This window comes from Nycticebus coucang, chromosome 10 (genome assembly GCF_027406575.1).
Source record: "Nycticebus coucang isolate mNycCou1 chromosome 10, mNycCou1.pri, whole genome shotgun sequence".
NCBI classification, from domain to species: Eukaryota; Metazoa; Chordata; class Mammalia; order Primates; family Lorisidae; genus Nycticebus; species Nycticebus coucang.
Genome location: NC_069789.1, coordinates 95,913,156 through 95,936,392, shown reverse-complemented (window position 1 = coordinate 95,936,392; position 23,237 = coordinate 95,913,156). Strand labels below are relative to the sequence as shown.

General features: G+C 42.4%; 1 protein-coding gene across 1 annotated transcript in view; it reads right to left on the bottom strand.

Annotated features, from left to right (window-relative positions):
- LMX1A (LIM homeobox transcription factor 1 alpha) overlaps nt 1-23,237 on the bottom strand; it is a 153,205-nt gene that overhangs the window by 27,626 nt on the left and 102,342 nt on the right. Inside the window, exon 3 of the mRNA XM_053606925.1 lies at nt 20,536-20,768. Within this exon, the coding sequence (XP_053462900.1) occupies nt 20,536-20,768 (233 nt within the window). The remainder of the gene's footprint in view (nt 1-20,535; nt 20,769-23,237) is intronic.

Below are 23,237 nucleotides of genomic sequence, written 5' to 3'. Positions count from 1 at the left end.
TCTTCATACAATTTAGAAACCTCAAGGTCATCCTCAATATCAATCTCTCTTCCTATATTTCATGGTGCTTTAAATTCCAGGATTCAAGTCTCCCGACAGCAGGTGCTTGGCCTGTTTTGTTCACTGCTGTATCCCTGGCACTTAGAATGATGCCTGGTACACAGTAGGGATTCACTAAGCACTGAAGGAAGGAGAGGAATGAATCCATTCTGTGAAACCTCTAGCTTAGGAAGGTTCAAACCTTCACCGCCCCCTTGGAAGGATGTCCCCAGCCTGCAGTTACCCATCTTCCATCCACCTCCCTGCTTCACTTCTGGAAAAAAACAGATTGAGTCACACACTACAACCCCATTTACAAATTTCTGATCAGACTTCCCACAACCATCCAAATATATTCAAATAAGACATAGAAAGGCCTTTACATCTTGGCACTAATCTTACCGCTCCCTAACACCAGGATCTCAGAGCCCCAGAGGACTGTGTTCGCTGCAGTTCCCCCTTACCCCCATGCCTGGATACAATCCAGCCCTGCAACTCAGCACAGGCTGCGATCCCATCTTTCTAACAACATCCTCATCTGTCTTTCATCACCTACAAATTACCCACTGTCAAGTCCTAGTTACAATGTCATATCCATTCATAGATAAGCATTCCCCAAATAGCATAGGGTCGTCGCCCTAATCCACATATACACACCCAGAAGGAAATTATAGCTCCCATTATGATGCCATGGCACTTTGTATCTCTACTATAACATGCATGTATATTATATTTTATTGTAATTATTTTGTTATAGGAATTTCACCCACTGAAGAACCCAAGTGCCTGAAACACAGAGGTGGTTTCCCTTTCCCTTGTAATCACCAATATCTAACCCAGTGTCTGACAGATACAGATAGGCCTTCACAATGTTTGCAGAACTGGCCTCAATTTAATTTAGTTAACATCAATCAGAGAGTAAGGAATAAACAGTCCTGGACTTAGTGAGACTAATTCTCTGAGGTCTTCACCGCCAAGGCCAAACTAAAAACTAAAGTAATTACTTGGGTAGATAATTCATGAAAGAAGGAAAACCATTTGCATTTGAATGATCTAGCGGAGGATTTTCTGCTTATTGATGTTTCTGGAATTTTTCAGATAATGGCTTCAATTCTTTGATTCTTTCATGGCATAGAGAGTAGGCCAGAAAGTTAATCTAACAATCACGCTCCCATCTGAAACCGGGCAACTTTCAACCAGTTCTGCTGAACAGAAAACAGCCATAGAAACCACGTTTGTAGAATGCCATAATGCAGAGGTCGAAGGGCCTGCGACATTCAGAGTCAGCACTTGTCAGCACTCTAAAAAGCTCCTAACGAATGCCAGGAGGTGTTAAGTTGCTTTCCTGATATTTAAATAACCTCACATCTGGCCGCCATTTATTTATGCCCTCAGAATTCTCAAGGTTGGGGCACCAAGGAGAGAGAGAACGGCGTAGGCAGACGCTACAGTAAATGGTATCTGTGGCACGGGGAGCCAAAACCTAACCGGAACTCAGCTCCGGCTCCGGGAGCCAAAAGGAGGGCAACGATTCGGGCGCCACATAACTCTGTGCGTCGGTTCCTTCAAGTTCATGTGCCAGGGTGAAGGCGACCTCGGGCTCCAAAAAATCGACGGGCCCTGATTTTGCGCGCGCGCACCCCGGACACCCGCGCGCACTCGCGCGCGCAAATCCCCAACACCTGCTTCGGAAGGCCCCTCCCGCAGGCGCGGCCCCGCCAGCGCAGAGCCGGCGGATTTACCGTGGCATTACTTTTAATTAACTCTGCGGCGCGGCGCGGGGAGCGTGGGGTGGGCCCTAATCCCGGGCCCGCCTGACGTCACCTGGGAACGCGCTGTGGCGCGGGGCGGCGACGACCTCGCCGCGACCCGGCCGCGCCTCCGCCCGCGCGGGGCTTTGCTCGGCGGGAATTAAGGGAAGAAGAAATGTTAGTACACTTTTAATTGGAAACCGAGTTCTTCTTTCAGGGCGGCTTGTTTACTCAGGATCGGGCATTAGAACTCAGGGGAGGCTCTAATTGAAGTGACGGCTTTGGAGATTATGGGGAACATATGGCCCTACCGCCGGGCTCTTTATCTGCATTTTCTCATAAAACTGCCGTCCGTGTGTGTCTACGCGGCCGGCCTCCTGCATTTTTAAGAGGTCTTTGAAGAGCGGCCCGAATGCGCGCGGGGGGACGCGGCGCCCAGGCTGCGTGCGGGGCCCGCTCTCCGCGCCTGGCCGCGCGTCTCGTCCCGGAGCTACCAGGGCACCTGGCACGGACGCTGCCTCCGGCCTGAGCGTGGAGCGGGAAAATGAGGGCTGGAAAGGGAAAAACCCAACTGGTGACTGCCTGGCAGGGGTGTAATTCAAACTGTTGTGAGCAGACGGCAGGAGGGTGTTGCCAAGGTAACGGGAGGTTCCCTCCCGCAGCCCTTCCTCTAAGGCCCGGGCGAGGGAAGCCTCAGAGTGTTGGGTTGAGGCCAAGCCCCCACATGAGGGAAATGCTAACACGAGTGTCTTGGGACAGAATTACATTTTTCCCCTATCAGTCAATCAATCAATCAGACATCTAGCCATACGCTTGCAGGCTTCCGGCACCGATGGCCACCTGGAGGGTTCTCCCACCCCCACCCAGGCCAATTACCTAGTTAAATGTGAACTTCCGGTAAACAATTTTTATATTGCTGGGGCGTGCATGCAAAAATTACTATTCATTGTTTATCTGAAATTAAATTTATCCACACCCCGTGGGTTTTTGTTTGCTACATTCCACAACACTAATATACATCTGCTCTTTCTAAGGAAAATACTACACAGATCACACCAAAGTTCTGCAACTGAAAGAACAGCCAATTGAGATGCCCCAACTCCATCCCTCTGAGCTTCACCTTCTGGGGCAATGGTTCCCAACCTGGGGTGCATGTTAACCATCTAAGCAACTTTCTCAGAATCCCAAATCCCAGGCTTTGCCCTAGACCGATTAAATCCTCAAGGCCCATTCCAAAGGAGTCCAAAGTATTTTTTCAAATATGTAATTAGAATATGTCTGATAGGGTGACTTGTTGACTACTTTAAAGGGTAACTCTCCCATGAGTTTATTTGGTTATTGACTGTCTCTCTCCACTTTGTGAAAGAGCTGTCACCCCAGCAGCATCTACAAGTGGCTTGTTATATAGTTTGTGCTCAAACATAATTTGCTCACTAGTCAAATGTCATATACTTCTGTGTGTTCCACACCCCAACCCGTCCCCACAGATGCAAAAGCTCAGGAAATTCCTATGGATGGCACAGATGCTGAGTTGTTTCAGTCACTTCTTTCCCACCTACCAATTCCTAAGAAGGAAGACTTGGATGCTTTATCCTGAACACTGTCTGGAACCTCTAATCCCACCTAGCGCATCCCTCCCACACACACAAATGCACACACAATACTCAATCCCTGATCATCATCACACACACACACAAAAAAAACTAGAATGCCTCTGGTTCCCAGCATGCAACATGCAACACTGGATTTAAACCACTAAGAATCTAAATGGTTCTTAAATGACCCAATTTTCACATCCATATACTCTCAGGGCACCAAATAGTAATGTGCCAGAGGAAGCCATAACCTAGTTCACCACCAGCCCTTCGTAAACTGGACTGTGAGGTTTTTAATTGGTCACAGAAAACAAGGAACAGGGAAATATTTGAGATGATCCTTCTCTTTGCTCAGTAAACTGTCTAAAGCATCTTCAGATCTATCCTCTTGGTTGGAAATCTAAAACTTGGTGGGCTCAGCTGGAATGTCAGTGCAAGAAAACCAGTGTCTTTCCAGAACTTCCTCCCTGCCTCATATTAAATAGTAAGAAAGTGAGTCTCTAGTCATGAAATAATGAAAGACTGAAGTCATGAGTTGGCTCTGTATGTCCAGAGACTGCACTCCTAAAATTCACCAGTCACACTGCAAAGCCCCAAGGATGACCCAGTGGAAAGATAAATGGAGGAGAGAGGCACATGTTCACACCACTTGAAAAACAAAGCCGAGTCTCTCTCTCCTGAGAGTGGGATGATGACAGATGATAGAACATTACAGGTCAGCTTGTAGAAGAGGACTGTTGGTAAATGTTTTGATGTACCGACATTTTCCATTGTCATACTTTTATTCATTTAACTAATGAAGGCTATGGTTTGCACAGCTGATGCTTCTCATCTGGACAAAAAGGTCAACTGATTTTACCGTGAAATAAGTCACAGGAGCAGAAGAACCAAAAGTTAGTTGAGTAATGGTGAAAACAAAACAAACCAGAAAAACAATAATACTACTACTTTTGTGCCCTTTCCCAGTGCTTCCTCATTCGCATTCCACATCATCGTCTTTAGATCGTTCAAAGTCTCCTGCTGCCTTATAAGAGGTACCCATGAGTAGTGACAGTGATTAAAGTTCAAGGAGGAAATGAAAGTTAGAGCACAAGATGGATTTGTGACTGATTTTGTTTTCATTGCTTTAATTATATGTGAAATGGTTCTTGAGTTGGAGCCTCCCAGGTAGTAAGTCCTACTGAGCACCAAAATGTATTCTGTAGCCCTGGGAAAAGCTCAATGAAATATGAAAACAAAACACAGTGTCCATTTTCACACACATGCACATTTTAACAACTAGGCAACATAGCATAACGTTTAAATGATACATGTTCTAGAGCGAGGCAGGGTTTGAATTCGGACTTTTTTAATTACTAGTTGTAGGACATTAAGCCAATTACTGATTCTTCCATGTTCTTCTTCCTCATCTGTAGAATGGGAATAATCATAATGTCCTCTTGCAGCTCAGTAATTGTTAACATCATTATCACCGCCAGCAGCAGCAGTAAAAAATCATAATGATCAAGCGTCCATTTAGCCAATTTTACAAAAGCTGTGCAGGAGAAATGAAGGCAAACAGCAGCCCACTACTACAGATCAAACATGCTAGCAAACAACTGCACTACTTTTAAATGTGGTTTTTATCATTCATTTTAATCCAAATTTTTGCGTGAACACATTTCCAAAATCAGTACTACAGTCAACAGAAAAGAGAGAATGTGTTGTCCGATCTGTATATTGCCTGTAACTGTTTAAGCATCCAAAATAAACTTTACCCAGCTCACAATTATAGCAAGGGCTGAGCCCCTCTGTTTCAGTATCAAGTGTCCTGTCTTGGTAATTGGTAGAATTAAGTTCTTATTCTGGCTTATCCCTGACTCAAGTATCCTGTGTCTTTCTTTCTCCATCTACATTATGAAGACAAAACAAATACACTAGAAGAGAAAGAACTAGAAGAGAAAGGTTTAGTGCAGAAAAGAAGTGCTGGCCTCCGAGTCAGGGCAAAAATAATTCTGGCAGTCAGTTTTCTGGCTGTGATACTACAGAGACAAAACTATTGACTTTGAAAACAACCTGAAAGCCTTGAACAATTAGAACTGCTTCTTGCCTACCACCCAGACATGCCAGAGTAATAAATCAAAAATATCCACAAAGACCTTTGTGCTAATCATGATGCAAATCCATGTGCTCTTTGTGTCTTCTTAAGGATAACAGCAATACGAAGAGGTGACAGTTGATAATGTGTTTACTGTGCACAGGGTACTACACCAAGACTTTGGGCTCAGACGTGGTATCTTAGTGTTTTTTTGTTCTTATTCTCAGTATGTACAATTAAGACATTTATTGACTTGAAATTTAAGTACTTTATACCAATTCCAAAAGCTGGGGATAGGTGTGTAGGTAAATGTGCTTTGAAGCTGTATTTTCAAAATTCAGGCCATGATCCCTCAGTAGCTTATGAAATTAATGCAGCAGGCTAAGACTAGAATTTAAAAATAAATAGAATAGAAAACATCAGCTCTGGAAAGCAGTGAGTCAGTCTGGGTGTTGAGATTAATTTTATACACAGACATAGAAATGTGTGCCCAGGTCATGATAAAAAAGTATTTTTTACTGAGATGTGGTTAAACTTTTCTGAAAAGTGCTGCCCTTAGAGGAGAGTCTTTTGAAAACACTGTGTTAGGGGGCAATATAAAATATGATTTAAGTACCTTTATAACTGTATTCAAATACAAGTATAACGTTCATCGGAGTACTTTTAATACCTACTCAATGTTTGGGTTTCTTTTTTTCTTTTCTTTTTTTTTTTTTGCTTCTTAAAAGGAAGAATGGCAAGACTGATCTTTTCCCCACTGTCAGCCCCTTTATGTCACAGTAGTTGGCCAGTGTTAGGAGGATGTTAGCTTGGAGATGATTTCACTAACTCCTCTGCTTTTCTTTTTTTGTAACAAACACAGCATTCACCACAGAGCCTGACACAGTAGAAGTGTCTGTAAGAAATATTTGTTGAATTAAAGATTGGTAAGGTGGCTGCCAGGAAGGACAGACAGATTATGGCATACAACAATGCTAGCAGGCCTATTTGGAAATAGAAAGAGTGACTTTGGCCTTAGCGGTACTGTGTATTCATTAACAAGTAACTGTCAGGTTCAGCGTCCTTTCTGGACTTAAAGACTAGTGTCTTTAAATCATATTTTATATTTCCCCCTAACGCAGTGTTTTCAAAAGACTCTTCTCTATGGCAGCACTTTTCAGAAAAGTTTAACAGCATCTCAGTAAAAAATGACATTTTTTATCATGACCTGGATACATATTTCTATGTCTGTGTATGAAATTAATCTCAACACCCAGACTGACTCACTGCTTACATCCACTCTAAGAGCAACTCATTCAAAGATGGGAGACATCCCACCAAGAGGCACAGAAAGTTCCACCCCAGGATAACTATATGCCAGGAAATGTTATGTTCAGGAAGAAATTACTCGGCTATTTAAAACCAAATCATGACCACTATAGGCATGAGTTTCCTGGTCTATAAAAGAATAGTAAACCCTTCCCATTCTTGCTTAAAATTCCTATTAAGTCCCAGAAACAATCACAAGAGTATTTGCTCCTAGTCTTCTTCAATGACTGTGTAGGATGCAGTGCTGGCTAGAATATTCAGAAACTGGAAAGCACATCTGGGACACGTTGGCCCCTAGTATGAATCTGCTCTCTCCAGTTCATGCACCCTAGCCACCCAAAATAACAGACTGTCTGTACCCTGTGAGGTGCTGCAGGTCAGCTATCCAGAGTACTGGATACATGGTCAGACAATCAAGTTTGCAAACTCATCTTAGAAAAAGTGCTACATACCTCTGAATATTGGTTGCTGAATATTATTATGGCCACCTTCAAAGTACTCCCTTGGAGCAACTTGGAAATCATTTTATGGAATGGCCCTTAGAGGTATTGTCACAGGAGACCCGACAATTAAGTACTTTGGTCACCTTCAAAGTACTCTTCTTGGACATCTAGACACCATAGTGATATTCAGTAATGAGGTATGTAGACTTTTTCTAGCCAGAGTTCATAAACTTCATTGTTCATGAAAACAAAGACAGAAGAGGAGATGTTTATGAAATGATGGCTCTTTGGTGAAATAAGCTTGTGAGCCGTGAGCTACGCAGAAGTACACTAACCCCCACACGATGAGATGATAATGGTAAGTGTCATTTACTGGGAAGCAGCCAAGTTTCAAACCCTCAATTTGCATTACCTCTTTTCATTCTTACAGCAACCTACAAAGGTATTATAACCCCTTTTTGCTGATCAGGAAATAGAATCTGGGAGAGAAGTGGTTTTCCCAAGGTCACACTGCTTGTGAGTGTAGGGTAAAAGTCAAACTCAGACGCGTCTAACTTTTGATCCCAAGCATCACAATATGGAGAATTAGACGTCCTCATAACTTCTGCTGTCTTCTTTAATATCTTGTGCTGTAATATTCAGGACTATGAAAGGACAACAACAGTGCCATGAAACAGTCGGCATTTTCCAGAATTCATGAGGTAACTACTGCCTCTCTAGTCTAATTTATTGAAGAACAAGAAGAGATCCAAGGTAGGTTGAAAGTAGTACTTCAATATGAATAAAAAAATCAGTTTCAAGAAAGATGCAGAAGGAAACTAAGACTAGTTTAATGCCAGTGATGATGAGTTAACTCGGAGGAGGAGTATTAGACAAGGACAGCAGCAAGAGAGGCATCTGGATCTTCCGAAGCACCAACATCCTATGTTCCAAAGAAAATTAAAAAGATGGGGGTGGCACCTGTGGCTCAGTGAGTAGGGCTCTGGCCCCATATACCGAGGGTGGTGGGTTCAAACCCAGCCCCGGCCAAACTGCAACAAAAAAATAGCCGGGTGTTGTGGTGGGCGCCTGTAGTCCCAGCTACCTGGGAGGCTGAGTCAAAAGAATCACCTAAACCCAGGAGTTGGAGGTTGCTGTGAGCTGTGTGACACCACAGCACTCTACCAAGGATGACAAAGTGATACTCTGTCTCTACAAAGAAAAAAAAGATGAAATAAAATGCAAAAGATACTGGCGAGAGGAGCAAAAAATGAAATTCTGTCTTAACATTCTTCAGTGATCCCAAAAATGAAGAAAAAAGAACGCAATTTTTTTTTTTTTTTTATTGTTGGGGATTCATTGAGGGTACAATAAGCCAGGTTACACTGATTGTAATTGTTAGGTAAAGTCCCTCTTGCAATCATGTCTTGCCCCCATAAAGTGTGACACACACCAAGGCCCCACCCCCCTCCCTCCGTCCCTCTTTCTGCTTCCCCCCCATAACCTTAATTGTCATTAATTGTCCTCATATCAAAATTGAGTACATAGGATTCATGCTTCTCCATTCTTGTGATGCTTTACTAAGAATAATGTCTTCCACGTCCATCCAGGTTAATACGAAGGATGTAAAGTCTCCATTTTCTTTAATGGCTGAATAGTATTCCATGGTATACATATACCACACCTTGTTAATCCATTCCTGGGTTGGTGGGCATTTAGGCTGTTTCCACATTTTGGCGATTGTAAATTGAACTGCAATAAACAGTCTAGTACAAGTGTCCTTATGATAAAAGGATTTTTTTCCTTCTGGGTAGATGCCCAGTAATGGGATTGCGGGATCAAATGGGAGGTCTAGCTTGAGTGCTTTGAGGTTTCTCCATACTTCCTTCCAGAAAGGTTGTACTAGTTTGCAGTCCCACCAGCAGTGTAAAAGTGTTCCCTTCTCTCCACATCCACGCCAGCATCTGCAGTTTTGAGATTTTGTGATGTGGGCCATTCTCACTGGGGTTAGATGATATCTCAGGGTTGTTTTGATTTGCATTTCTCTAATATATAGAGATGATGAACATTTTTTCATGTGTTTGTTAGCCATTCGTCTGTCGTCTTTAGAGAAAGTTCTATTCATGTCTCTTGCCCATTGATATAAGGGATTGTTGGCTTTCTTCATGTGGATTAATTTGAGTTCTCTATAGATCCTAGTTATCAAGCTTTTGTCTGATTGAAAATACGCAAATATCCTTTCCCATTGTGTAGGTTGTCTCTTTGCTTTGGTTATTGTCTCCTTAGCTGTACAGAAGCTTTTCAGTTTAATGAAGTCCCATTTGTTTATTTTTGTTGTTGTTGCAATTGCCCTGGCAGTCTTCTTCATGAAGTCTTTCCCCAGGCCAATATCTTCCAGTGTTTTTCCTATGCTTTCTTGGAGGATTTTTATTGTTTCATGCCTTAAGTTTAAGTCCTTTATCCATCTTGAATCAATTTTTGTGAGTGGGGAAAGGTGTGGGTCCAGTTTCAGTCTTTTACATGTAGACATCCAGTTCTCCCAACACCATTTATTGAATAGGGAGTCTTTCCCCCAAGGTATGTTCTTGTTTGGTTTATCAAAGATTAGGTGATTGTAAAATGTTAGTTTCATTTCTTGGTTTTCAATTCGATTCCAAGTGTCTATGTCTCTGTTTTTGTGCCAGTACCATGCTGTCTTGAGCACTATGGCTTTGTAGTACAGACTAAAATCTGGTATGCTGATGCCCCCAGCTTTATTTTTGTTACAGAGAACTGCCTTAGCTATACGGGGTTTTTTCCGGTTCCATACAAAACACAGAATCATTTTTTCCAAATCTTGAAAGTACGATGTTGGTGTTTTGATAGGAATGGCATTGAATAGGTAGATTGCTTTGGGAAGTATAGACATTTTAACAATGTTGATTCTTCCCATCCATGAGCATGGTATGTTATTCCATTTGTTAATATCCTCTGCTATTTCCTTTCTGAGGATTTCATACTTTTCTTTACAGAGGTCCTTCACCTCCTTCGTTAGGTATATTCCTAGGTATTTCATTTTCTTTGAGACTATGGTGAAGGGAGTTGTGTCCTTAATTAGCTTCTCATCTTGACTGTTATTGGTGTACACAAAGGCTACTGACTTGTGGACATTGATTTTATATCCTGAAACATTACTGTATTTTTTGATGACTTCTAGGAGTCTTGTGGTTGAGTCTTTGGGGTTCTCTAAGTATAAGATCATGTCGTCAGCAAAGAGGGAGAGTTTGACCTACTCTGCTCCCATTTGGATTCCCTTTATTTCCTTGTCTTGCCTAATTGTATTGGCTAGAACTTTCAGCACTACGTTGGATAGTAAAGGTGACAGAGGACAACCTTGTCTGGTTCCAGTTCTAAGAGGAAAAGCTTTCAGTTTTACTCCATTCAGTAAAATATTGGCTGTGGGTTTGTCATAGATAGCTTCAATCAGTTTTAGAAATGTGCCACCTATGCCTATACTCTTCAGTGTTCTAATTAGAAAAGGATGCTGGATTTTATCAAATGCTTTTTCTGCATCTATTGAGAGGATCATATGATCTTTATTTTTGCCTCTGTTAATATGGTGGATAACGTTTATAGACTTGCGTCTGTTAAACCAGCCTTGCATCCCTGGGATGAAGCCTACTTGATCATGATGAATGACTTTTTTGATGATAAGCTGTAATCTATTGGCTTTGATTTTGTTGAGAATTTTTGCGTCTATATTCATGAGTGAGATTGGTCTGAAATTCTCCTTTTCGTTTGGGTCTTTTCCTGGTTTTGGTATCAGGGTGATGTTTGCTTCATAGAATGTGTTGGGGAGGATTCCTTCTTCCTCAATTTTTTGGAATAATTTCTGCAGTACAGGAATAAGCTCTTCCTTGAAGGTTTGATAGAATTCTAGAGTGAAGCCATCTGGACCAGGGCATTTTTTGGTTGGAAGATTTTTTTATTGTTTCTTTGATCTCAGTGCTTGAAATTGGTCTGTTCAGGAGCTCTATTTCTTCCTGGCTGAGTCTAGGGAGAGGGTGTGATTCCAAAAATTGATCCATTTCTTTCACATTGTCAAATTTCTGGGCATAGAGTTTCTGGTAGTATTCAGAGATGATCTCTTGTATCTCTGTGGGATCAGTTGTTATTTCCCCTTTATCATTTCTGATTGAGGTTACTAGAGATTTTACTTTTCTATTCCTTGTTAGTCTGGCCAATGGTTTATCTATTTTATTTATTTTTTCAAAAAACCAACTCCTTGTTTCATTAATTTTCTGAATGATTCTTTTGTTTTCAATTTCATTGATCTCTGATTTGATTTTGGATATTTCTTTTCTTCTACTGAGTTTAGGCTTAGATTGTTCTTTTTCCAATTCCGTAAGATCTCTTGTGAGATTGTTGATGTGCTCTCTTTCTGTTTTTCGAATGTAGGCATCTAAAGCGATGAATTTTCCTCTCAAAACTGCTTTTGCAGTATCCCACAGGTTTTGGTAGCTAGTGTCTTCATTGTTGTTATGCTCAAGGAAGTTAATGATTTCCTGTTTTATTTCTTCCTTCACCCATCTGTTATTCAACAGAAGATTGTTTAATTTCCATGCCTTTGGGTGGGGTCGAGCATTTTTGTTAGAGTTGAGTTCCACCTTTAGTGCCTTATGGTCTGAGAAGATACAAGGTAAAATTTCAATTCTTTTGATTCTGTTGATATTTGTTTTGTGTCCCAGGATATGATCAATTCTGGAGAATGTTCCATGGGGTTATGAGAAGAATGTATATTCTTTATCTTTGGGATGGAGTGTTCTATATGCGTCTATCAAGCACAGTTGTTCTAGGGTCTCATTTAAGTCTCTTATATCCTTGTTTAATTTCTGTAGAGGATCTGTCCAGCTCTGTAAGAGGAGTGTTAAGGTCCCCTGTTATTACGGTATTATCAGATATCATATTGCTCAGACTGAGTAAGGTCTGTAAGATATTTAGAATTGAAATGTCTTCTTGTTGTATTTTTCCCTTGACCAATATAAAGTGACCATCTTTGTCTTTTTTGACTTTAGTTGCTTTAAATCCACATGTATCTGAAAATAAGATTGCAACTCCTCTTTTCTTCTGAATTCCATTTGCCTGAAAAATTGTCTTCCAACCCTTGACTCGGAGCTTTAATTTGTCTTTTGAAGCCAGGTGTGTTTCTTGCAGACAGCAAATGGATGGCTTGTGTTTTTTAATCCAGTCAACCAATCTATGTCTCTTCAGTGGAGAATTCAAGCCATTAACATTTATTGAGATAATTGATAAGTGTGGTAGTATTCTATCCGTCTTATTTTGTGAGAGTCCACTGCTTAGTTTTATCTTTTGCATCAGTGTGGAGGTTTGGTTCTGTCCTTTAATTTCTGAGTTCTTACTTTGCTGCTGATCCATTGTGGTGGTCAGTGTGCAGAACAGGTTGAAGTATTTCCTGTAGAGCTGGTGTTGTGGCGAATTTCCTCAATGTTTGTATATCCATAAATGATTTGATTTCTCCGTCAATTTTGAAGCTTAGCTTAGCAGGGTACAGAATTCTGGGCTGGAAATTGTTCTGTTTAAGTAGATTAAAGGTAGATGACCATTGTCTTCTTGCTTGGAAAGTGTCATTAGAGAAGTCTGCAGTCACTCTGATGGATTTGCCCCTGTAGGTCAACTGGCGCTTACTCCTGGCAGCTTGCAGAATCTTTTTTTTTGTCTTGACTTTGGACAGGTTCATCACAATGTGTCTTGGAGAAGCTCGGTTAGAGTTGAGGCGACCTGGGGTCTGATATCCCTCTGAAAGCAGTGTGTCAGAATCTTTGGTGATATTTGGGAAATTTTCTTTTATAATATTCTCTAGTATGGCTTCCATTCCTCTGGGGCATTCTTCTTCCCCTTCTGGAATTCCTATAACTCGTATGTTGGAACGCTTCATAAAGTCCCATAATTCTGACAGTGAACGTTCTGCTTTCTCTCTCTTCTTTTCTGCCTCTTTTACTATCTGAGTTATCTCAAAAACTTTGTCTTCTACCTCTGAAATTCTTTCTTCTGCATGGTCTAACCTGTTGCTGATACTTTCCATTGCATCTTTAAGTTCCCTGATTGACTGTTTCATTTCCTTCAGCTCTGCTATATCCTTTTTATATTCTTCATATCGTTCATCTCTTATTTGATTCTGTTTTTGAATTTCCTTTCGGTTATTTTCCACTTTATTAGCAGTTTCCTTCATTGTTTCCATCATTTCTTTCATTGTTTTCAACATGTGTATTCTAAATTCCCTTTCTGTCATTCCTAACATTTCTGTATAGGTGGAATCCTCTGCAGTAGCTACCTCCTGGTCCCTTGGCGGGGTTGTTCTGGACTGGTTCTTCATGTTGCCTGGAGTTTTCTGCTGATTCTTCCTCATGAGTGATTTATTTTATCTGTTTCCTTGCCCTAATTTTCCTTTCACTTCCTCTTGCTCTTTAAGTTCTCGTGCCTGTGGAAGTTGCAGGCGGGTTTAGACGGATTGAACACACGCGACCACTTGCCGGTTTTCCACTGTTTTAGTCCTCCTCTTGGGGTCCAGAAGTCTCTCGCTGACTCCCTGTATCCTCTCAGGGGTGATGATAGGCAGATCCCACCAGCCAGAGATGCCTGGAGTCCTATATCCCCAGACTCACGGTGCCCAGATGCAAGGAAGCTGTTACTCGACTGCCATCTTGCTCCGCCTCAAGAAAGCAATTTTTAAAAATATATTTCAGATTAATACACAGGTATGAATGATTAGGTTACATTGCTTGTGGTTGTTAGGTAATGTTCAAGTTGTAGTTGAGCCCTTCACCCAAGTGCTGTATACCCTACTATTGCCCAGTAGGCAAGAGCTTACCATGTCTCCTCCCTCCTCCTTTCTCCCCTCTCCTCCACTTGAATTTAATTGTGTTTTTCTCTCGTGTGGGTGTATAGTTGTTTATCTATTGATTCATATTAGTATTGAGTACTTTGGATACTTGTTTTTCCAAGTATCCAATGGAAAAACGATGCTGTACTAAAAACTATGTTCTTCAGTTCCATCCAGGGGTTGATACAAAAGTTATAAAGACTCCATCTTTTTTATGGCTGAATAGTTTTCCATGGTATACATATACTGCAGTTTATTAATCCATTCATGTGTTGATAGGCACTTGGGTTGATTCCATGTCTTGGCAATTGTGAATCGAGCTGCTATGAACATTGTAGTGCAAATGTCCTCATAACTAGAATCTACAGATAACTCAAACTAATCCATAAGAAAAGAGCAAACAATTCATTTATAAGTGGGCAAGAGACATGAACAGAACTTTCTCTGAGGAAGACAGACAAATGGGCAACAAACACATGAAAAAATACTCATAGTCTCTAATCATCAGAGAAATGCAAATCAAAACCTTCCTGAGATATCACCTAACCCCAGTGAGAAAAGTCCACATCACAAAGTCCCAAAGCTGCAGATGCTGGCATGGATGTGGAGAGAAGGGAACACTTCTACACAGAAGGCAAGTTTTTTTTTTTTGTAGAGACAGAGTCTCACCTTATCGCCCTTGGTAGAGTGCCCTGGCGTCACACAGCTCACAGCAACCTCCAAATCCTTGGGCTTAGGCAATTCTCTTGCCTCAGCCTCCCGAGTAGCTGGGACTACAGGTGCCCGCCACAATGCCTGGCTATTTTTTTGTTGCAGTTTGGCCGGGCCTGGGTTTGAACCCGCCACCCTCGGCATATGGGGCCGGCGCCCTACCCGCTGAGCCACAGGCGCCGCCCTACAGAAGGCAAGTTTTAACATAAAAATAACTAAAACTAAGTGCAGCATGATGTACTAGATTAGATCCTAGAATGGATAAAGACATTGGGAGTTTTCATGAAATCAAATAAAGTACAGTAATAATGCTATGCCAATGGTAATTTCTTAATTTTGATAAATGAACCATGGTTATTTAAATGTTGTCACTAAGGGTAGCTGGATGAAAGGTATATGGGAGCTTATGTTGCAACTGTTCTGTAAATATAAAATTTTACTTCAAAATTTTAACAATGTTTCATTTTAAAAAGTTTTTTAAAACTAACACCAGACACTGTCAGATGACCTCTGATTTAAAAAAAAAAAAAAAAAAGGTGAAGAAAAGAGGGGTAGATAATTAAGAAATGCAATTTGGACCAGCCAGAAACTATGCCTCCATCCTCAGGTTTCAAAAGCTAATGGAATCATGAGCCACTTCAGTAGAATAAGATATACTCAAAAAGTAGTAATAGCAACAGTGTGCTAGTTCAGACCAGCCATGGAAAACTGCTTGGGGTACCTCTCAAAGAGACTGTAGTACTTTCACAGGTGAAGAAAAAGTCTTCTACAAAGGTTCATTGGAAGAATGAAGAAGAACTAGAAAGGAATAAAGACATCTCTTAGATCTCAGGGAGGATTTCTGTCCTCAGCCTGAAGTCTGTCACAGGTAAGGGAGACTGGCTTCTTTTATGAATTCTACAAGTGGAGCTAAGACCAAGGTTTGAGGTCACCATGAGAGACAGACACTGGAGCTCAATACAGCAATTCTGACGATTTACTCTCAGGACTGAGGTCAAGAGCTTCTGTGATATTGTGAAATATGTATATGGTCTTTATTTATTTTCCTGGCAAAAAGCTCCTAAAACCCTCATTAGCATACAAAAGTCCATGTCTTTTGTATGCTAATGAGCTGATTGGTAGCTGGGTCCCCTTTTGGGGGACATGTCTCTAGAAAGACCAAGGCATGATTCAAAGGCTGGGACTTTCATTCCTACCTCCTCAAACCTCCAGGGAGGGAAGCAGGGCTGGAAGTTGAGTTGATGGCCAATGATGTCATCAGTCATGCCTATGCAGTGAAGCCTCTATAACAGCGGTTCTCAACTTGTGGGTCACGAATCACAGGAACTGTATTAAAGGGCCATGGCATTGGGAAGGTTGAGAACCACTGCTCTATAAGAACCCAGAAGGACAGGTTTGAGGGAGCTTCCAGCTGAACACACAGAGGCTCCTAGAGGATGGCATTTTTATCCATTAAAATATCCTTTGGAATAAATGGGTAAATATTAGTAAAGTATTTCTCTGAGTTCTGTGTCTACTCTAGCAAATTAATTGAACCCAAGGAAGCTGTTTTAGGAACCTTGACTTATAGCCAATAGGTCAGAAGTACAGGTGACAACTACTTACATCTGAAGGGGGGAAAAGGCAGTCTTGCAGGGCTGAGTCCTTCACGTGATAGTTTAATGAGACCTCTCCACAGGTTGAGAACCACTGTTATAGAGGCTTCACTGCATAGGCATGATTGATGACATCATTAGCCACTGGTGATCAACTCAACCTCCAGCTCTTCTCTCCTCCCTGGAGGTTTAAGGGGTGGGACTGGTGGTCACTCCTTCAAAATGTGAAGGGATGAGCAAACTCACACACTACAAAAGCAGTTTGGTCTGCACCTGGTTGGACACAGTTCTACCCTGTATGGAACCAAAATCTGACATTTCTCCCTCAGTACATGGATCTTCAACCTTGGGTGTGACACTCATATGTTTCTTAGCCTTATTTTTACAAAGCAAAATATACTGAGTTTTTTAGTTATTTATCATTAACAAGCTAATCACTCAAGACTTCTAGGTACTCAATGACCTCAAATGCATCATTTAACATTAGCCCAGGTATTCTAAATGTGCTCTGACTAATGCAAAATAAATAAACAAGTAAATAAAGGAACTATAATTACAGATTTGGGATTCTACAGTTCTACTAATGGCCCTTCTTAACTTTATCAGCTACAACCCCACATGTAATTCCACCAAAACAGGCCACATTTCAAACAATTATAACTGAATTTTGGAACCTGATGGCTAGATTTCATCTCCAGAGAGATAAATTGCTAATCTGTTTGCTTGTCAAAATCTTTTTGAACATTGAGAGCATCAGCTGCCACAGCAGCATTTCCTGCCAGGTTTGTGTCATCTGCAAATTGAATAAACCTGCCTTATGTGTGTGTGTGTTCGTCTAAGTCATTGATAAAAGCATTAAAGATGACAGGTCAATCATTCACTCAACAAATATTTATCAAACACCTACAATATATATGTATGGTTCTCAAGACAGAAACCAAAGGGAAACTGTGTTTGTGTTGGGACAGAGCCTAATATTGTTTGCTTTCTATAAACCTGTAATATCAGGTAGACTTTATTCCTTGAAGATTTTATTCAACTTATTAGATACCTATTGATCACTTACTCTTCAAAGGAATTAAAAGCTACAACCTGGTCTCTAAAAGTTCATCCTCTCATTAGTGAAGCAAGCTTTGATACGCAAAACATTTTATGATGCAAAACAGGCAGCATTTCTATAATTGACAAACGAGTGGTCTAAATTAGATATTTGATCCTGGCTGAGACCTGAATGTCATTTCATGTAAAACCACAAAAATAATTATTGATTTTTAAAATTGAAGATCTTCTAGAACCACTGTCCACTCTCACCCCACCAGTATTACTTTCAAAAAAATGGTGGAGTTACTATCTCTAGAATAGTCTTACTCTGTTAGACCTAATAATCATAAAAACATTCCTTCTGTCGAGTCAAAAAGTGTTTCCCTGTACCTTCCTATCTACAGCAAAAGCATTCAATGATTTTGTTGAATAATTAAATAAATTTTAATTCTGTTCTTTGAAGTTAGAAAACAAATAAGTTTGATCCAACCATATGAAGGCAACAAGTGTGCCCTTATCTAGTCTTTACTTTTCTAACCCAAACAAATCCTACACTTGACCAGGTTGTGAGACCTCCCCACTTCCACACCATTCGTATCTATCATATGCTGACTCTGTGCCTGGTGTAAAGTGAACATTCAAGATATGTCTACTGAATATACCTGAATGAACGGGAAAGCTCTGATTTGTCAGTATCATCCCCAGAAAGAAATTCCCAGATTGAACATATTGCTGAAGATGTGGTCAGAAAAGTGAACCTGTTATGGTTCCTTCGCTCTGAACATTGTCATTCTATTCCTTTGTTAATGCTGCTCAGACCCAGCTTTCTCTCACTGCCTTTTATGGAAGGGGTGGGAAGATGGAGACAGTACACTAATGTACTGTCAATTCTGCAGTCAAGTCAAATCTGTGAACTTTTAACAGGCGCCAACTGGATAACGTAAGGATCAAGCCCCACACAACTGCATATCAACAAAAGCTACACCACAGAGTTTACTTCTGTGTGAGCAGGAACAGTATGTTCTTCTGGGTGTGCCTGTCTTTCCCAGGCCATGCTGATAGAGCACCTAAGCCCTTTGGGAATTTGAAAATTTTGCAGTACTCTGGGGAGGAAGCCTAAGTGGGTGGGCACAGCAAGACACCTGGAGGGAAATGACAGGATGGTCTGACCTTGTTACAACAAGTGGAGGCCATTAGAACAGCCCCAACTACCCCTGATGGAGATATTCATTATGTCAGCACCTGTGTTCCTGCCAAGAAGAAATTTCTTTCGAATTAAAATAAATCCTGGAAAACTTAAGACCAACAAGCCTGGTAGGAGTTGGGATTGTCCTAGAGTCACCTTTCTTAATTAAGGCTGCAAGCAGGGTCAGGCAAGAAGAACTGACCGTGGGGGGGTGGGCGCGGAGGGGTAAAGGAAGCAGAATGCAGCTCAATGAAGATGCTAACACCAGACAGCAGATGTTAAGTGCTGGCAGTTGTTGAACACAGATTTTTTTAATGAATTATCTTTTTTATTTCCCTATTAGGTAGGCCTCGTTATTGCTTTTTTGCAGTTGCAGAAATCGAGACTCAGAGAGGTTCAGAATCTTGCCCAAAGTCACATAGATGTAAGTGGTACAGCCTGGATTAACCACCCACCGATCTTTTTCCAAAGCTTCTGTATTAGGTCTCATGTCATGATGCTTCCGTTTCATTTGTTTATTCATTGTTTAACACAGAGTTTATGGAGCACCCTCACTGTTCCAGGCCTGTGCCAAGCCCTGGGCATACTGTGGTAAACAAGACACATACTGTCCCTCGTGGAGTTTAGTACTCTCAACAGACAGAGAAACAACAAGCATGTAATCCCAGTAAGGCAGGATGAAGGTCCCAGCAGGAGGAGCTACAGGTAAACTCACCCAGCATAAAGGAATCACGGTCTTCCTGATGAAGTATCCTTTGAGGAAACTTAAAGGACAAGCCAGCAAGACAAAAGAAGGAGGGAGAGAGGCTGAGAAGGAAGAGACACTGATACATGCTGGTGTCCCCCAAAGCCAGAGTGTAGAGTGAGAGAGACCAGGAGGGGCTCCTGAAGAGGCCACAGGGATAGGCAGAGTGAGGCCGCAGAGGCAACCCTGGTAAGCGTGTTAAGGGGCTTGGACATGGACTGCAATGGGCAATAGCAAGACCTCGTAAGGTCACGTGGCTATTATCTCATTGAATCTCACAGATTCTTGTGGATGAGTCAAATGCTGCCCTGGGTGACTAACACCCCAGAAAGGTACTCTATGCTTAATTTAGACAGTTTTAACCTGCTCTGTACCTCTGCTGTCTCTTCCCTTTCCCCTTCCCTCAAGGCAATGAGGGGAAAGGGTCAGGTGGGTAAAGAGAAAGAAAGAACTTCCTTTCTTTATGTGACTCGCCAAGCCTTAGATGGATTCCATCCTTCCCCCTTGACAGATGAGGAAACAAAAGCTTAGGGCAGTTCCATGATCAGGGTAGACTGAATTATTGGTTCCAATTCATCATTCTCTTAATAGTATTAGGTATCTATATACTGCCAGGGCTTCGTTGTGTGTGGAGTATAAGTGCGTATTTCCCCTCCACTTGACTTTGGGTTTGATACTGACATTTGCTTTAGCCAGAGGGATATTAGCAGACACGACGTGCAGAGGCTGACAATTTTTCTCACTGTGGCACTTTCTCCTCTACCAGGGAATCACACTCTGTAGCTGCTTCTCCTCACACTTGGACCTCAGAATGAATCACACAGAGCAGATCTAAACCTGGTCTGCAGCCTGGAGCTTAGCTCAGCTGAGACCAGCAGACTCCAGCTAACAGCAAGTCCTCAACCTGAAGTAGAGTCACTCCAGTTAATCCAGAGTCTTGTTAATGTGTGAAGAAATATTCATTGCTATCTGCTATGGAATTTTGGGATAATTTGTTATGCACCAATTTGTTATGCACATAATTTGTTATGCACCATAACAGAAAGAAAGTTCCTGTAATGCACAGAACTGCCTTGCCATGGAGCCTAGGCTGCCCTAGTTCTGTCCCTCTAAGGAGGAAGCAACACAGACAGCCACAACCCACTTCACCCGCCCCACCAAGCCCTGCCAGCACCTGGCACTCACCCGAGTCTGAGGCTGCCGGGCTCACCAGGCTGAGCAGCTCCCGTTCCTTCTCGTAGTCCCCTTTGCAGAGCAGCTGCCCTTCCTTCAGGACAAACTCGTCACCCTTCTGAAGCTGTCGCTCGCAGACACAGCAGCAGAAGCAGCTCAGGTGGTATACACTCTTCTGGGCCCGCATAACAAACTCGTTGGGTGCGATGGCCTCAAAGCAGCCCCCACATTTGACAGCAAACAGCCTGGCAGCAGGGGAGAAAGGGGGGAACTACGCTGTGAGTGAGGTCTGGCTTGGGCCTGAGCACAACAAAAGGAACTTCAAGAACTGGCAGGAGGATGCTTAGAATAGAGTACACTGTAAAGCCAGGTAGGTCTTTTCTTTCCCTAAGGAGGCCAAACTAGAGCATTCAGTTGAGTTACTCTTTCAAAGGCTTAAGAGAAGAGGAGATTGAGACACTAGATGAAGGGCGTCTGAGTCAATACCTAGGGTGTATTTAGCGTGGTCCATGACATAGTGTCCCCAAAGGCTGGTCTGCAGATGGGTACAGACAGGCTGCCCAGAATCCCTGAGGCAGCTTATTATTTAAATCAACACTAACAATAACAAAACATCCAGGCCCACTCCTACCAGCACGGAAAAGGGTATGCCCCAAAAGGTAAAATCGTAACAAGCTCCCCGATGCACTAAGCTCCTAGAAGTGTCATGTAATTTTTAAGAGAGTAATCTGCATGCCAACTTCCCAGCCCGATATTCAGCACTTAACTCCTATTTTATTTCACTTATTTTCTCCCAGCACTTAATTCTTATTTTATTTCACTTATTTTTAACAAAACACTTAGAGGAAAATCTAAGCTATATGCAGAGTCAAAAACAGTTAAGTGCCAATGATGTGAAAGTGAATAAAAGAAACTTTCTTCCAGAAATGAGTTCAGGCTAATGGAAGAGACAGTGTCCAAATAGGTAAAGTAGAGGGCTACGGGTGTACAGAGGAGGAAACAACTAACTCCCAGGGAGTGAGATGGGGGATTTACATTTTATTATGTGTTCAATAAATCTTGATGAGATGAAAGTTAGGGAAGGAGGGTCGGCTGGCAGGCGCGGGGCAGGGGGAGGAGGGGCATTCCCAGCCAAGGAGCAGCCAGTGCTAAGGCCTGGAGTTGTGACCCTGACGTTGTGGGGTGCACTTCACCAGGCTGGAAACAGGTCGGTGCCTCAAGAGGGGTGGCAGGTGAGGTAAGCCATGACGCCCACACGCACACTAAGTGGTTGGGCATCATCTGGCAATTGGGAGTCACTGAATGATTTTTTGACATGGTAAGAGCCATGTTTTAGAAAAGAAACTCTTGGGAATATGAAAGGTGGCATAGAAACAGGGGTAGAGGGATGAGTGAGCAGCAGAGAAATGATCAGGGTTAGCGCTCAGGCAGCAGCAGGGACGGCAGGGAGGAGGGGGCAGGACCCACAGCTGGGAGAGGGCAGCGAGGGGACAGCTCCCAGCTCCGGGTGGTCGGAGCTGGCGGGTGATGATAACGCAGACACTTTCCTACCTCTGGGCCCATTCCTACCATTCCGCCTTCCGGAAAAGCCCTTCCTTCTCTGCTTAATCTACTGAATCCAAACCACCCTTCAGCTCCCACCTTCTCCCTGATCTGCCCTCCCTCGGCCTGGTGCGACTGTCCCTTCCTTTGAATGCCAGTACCACGAACCTCCACGCTGGTCATTCAGTGGTTATCTGGAGACGTCTCAAGACTTGAATCCAAACGGAAGCAGGATGTGGAGGCCCGGCTTCTGCTGCCAGCTCTGCAGGGAACGGCACACAAAGCCCCGGGCTGCGAGTTTCTCCCCTTCTACTTCCTTTTCTCTGGCTGTTGTTAAAGGCCAGACAATCTCTTCTAGCCCCAAAAGTCCTATAGTCATTGCTTCCTACTGCTGGCTCAAACTATTATCTTAATCTTGCCTTATTATTTAACTTTTTCCAAGTTTATAACTTCTCAGCAGCTCGTATTTCAAGAACGAGGCCTACAGAACATTGACGTCCTCCACAAGCTCTTGCATATGGTGGGGACTCAGTAATTTGATTTGGCCCAGGAACTTCTCTTTCTTCTGCTTCTGAAATAACATGTGAATGGAGCCTAACACAGCGGCTGACACATAACAGGTAGAGGTACTCTTCCCTTCCTTGTCACTTCGGATAAGTAACAGTTCAGAGTAGGCTATGAAAAACCTCACATGTAAAGCAGATCTCTCTGTTTTCGACTTTTTAAATGACTCCATTGCACTTATCAAAACTTTGGCATCAGCACAGAGATGACATACCCTAAAAATGTCTCTGGGATTCGTTCACGATAGCACACATTTTACTATTTCTAAAATAAAGAGTTGTTTTCTTTTTTAAAGGCATAGAACAATGGGCGTAGGGGACATACTGTCAGAACATTCTCTGTTCGTCCCCACTTTCCAAAGGAGTCATTCAATGTGGGATGGTCAGATGGCATAAGGGAGAGAATGGTAAGGAGAGGTAGGATGGCCAGACTGAGCAGATAAAACAACACACTCTCTCCTCTCTTCCTAAAGGCAAGCAAGCGCTGAGGCAGAGGCGATCAGGGAGCTGCTGCCAGCTTTCTCTGCAAATGAGCTCCACCTTGGCAGGAGCCAAGAACATAAAAACAACTGAACAGCACTCTCCTATAGACAGTCCAGCTACCACGAT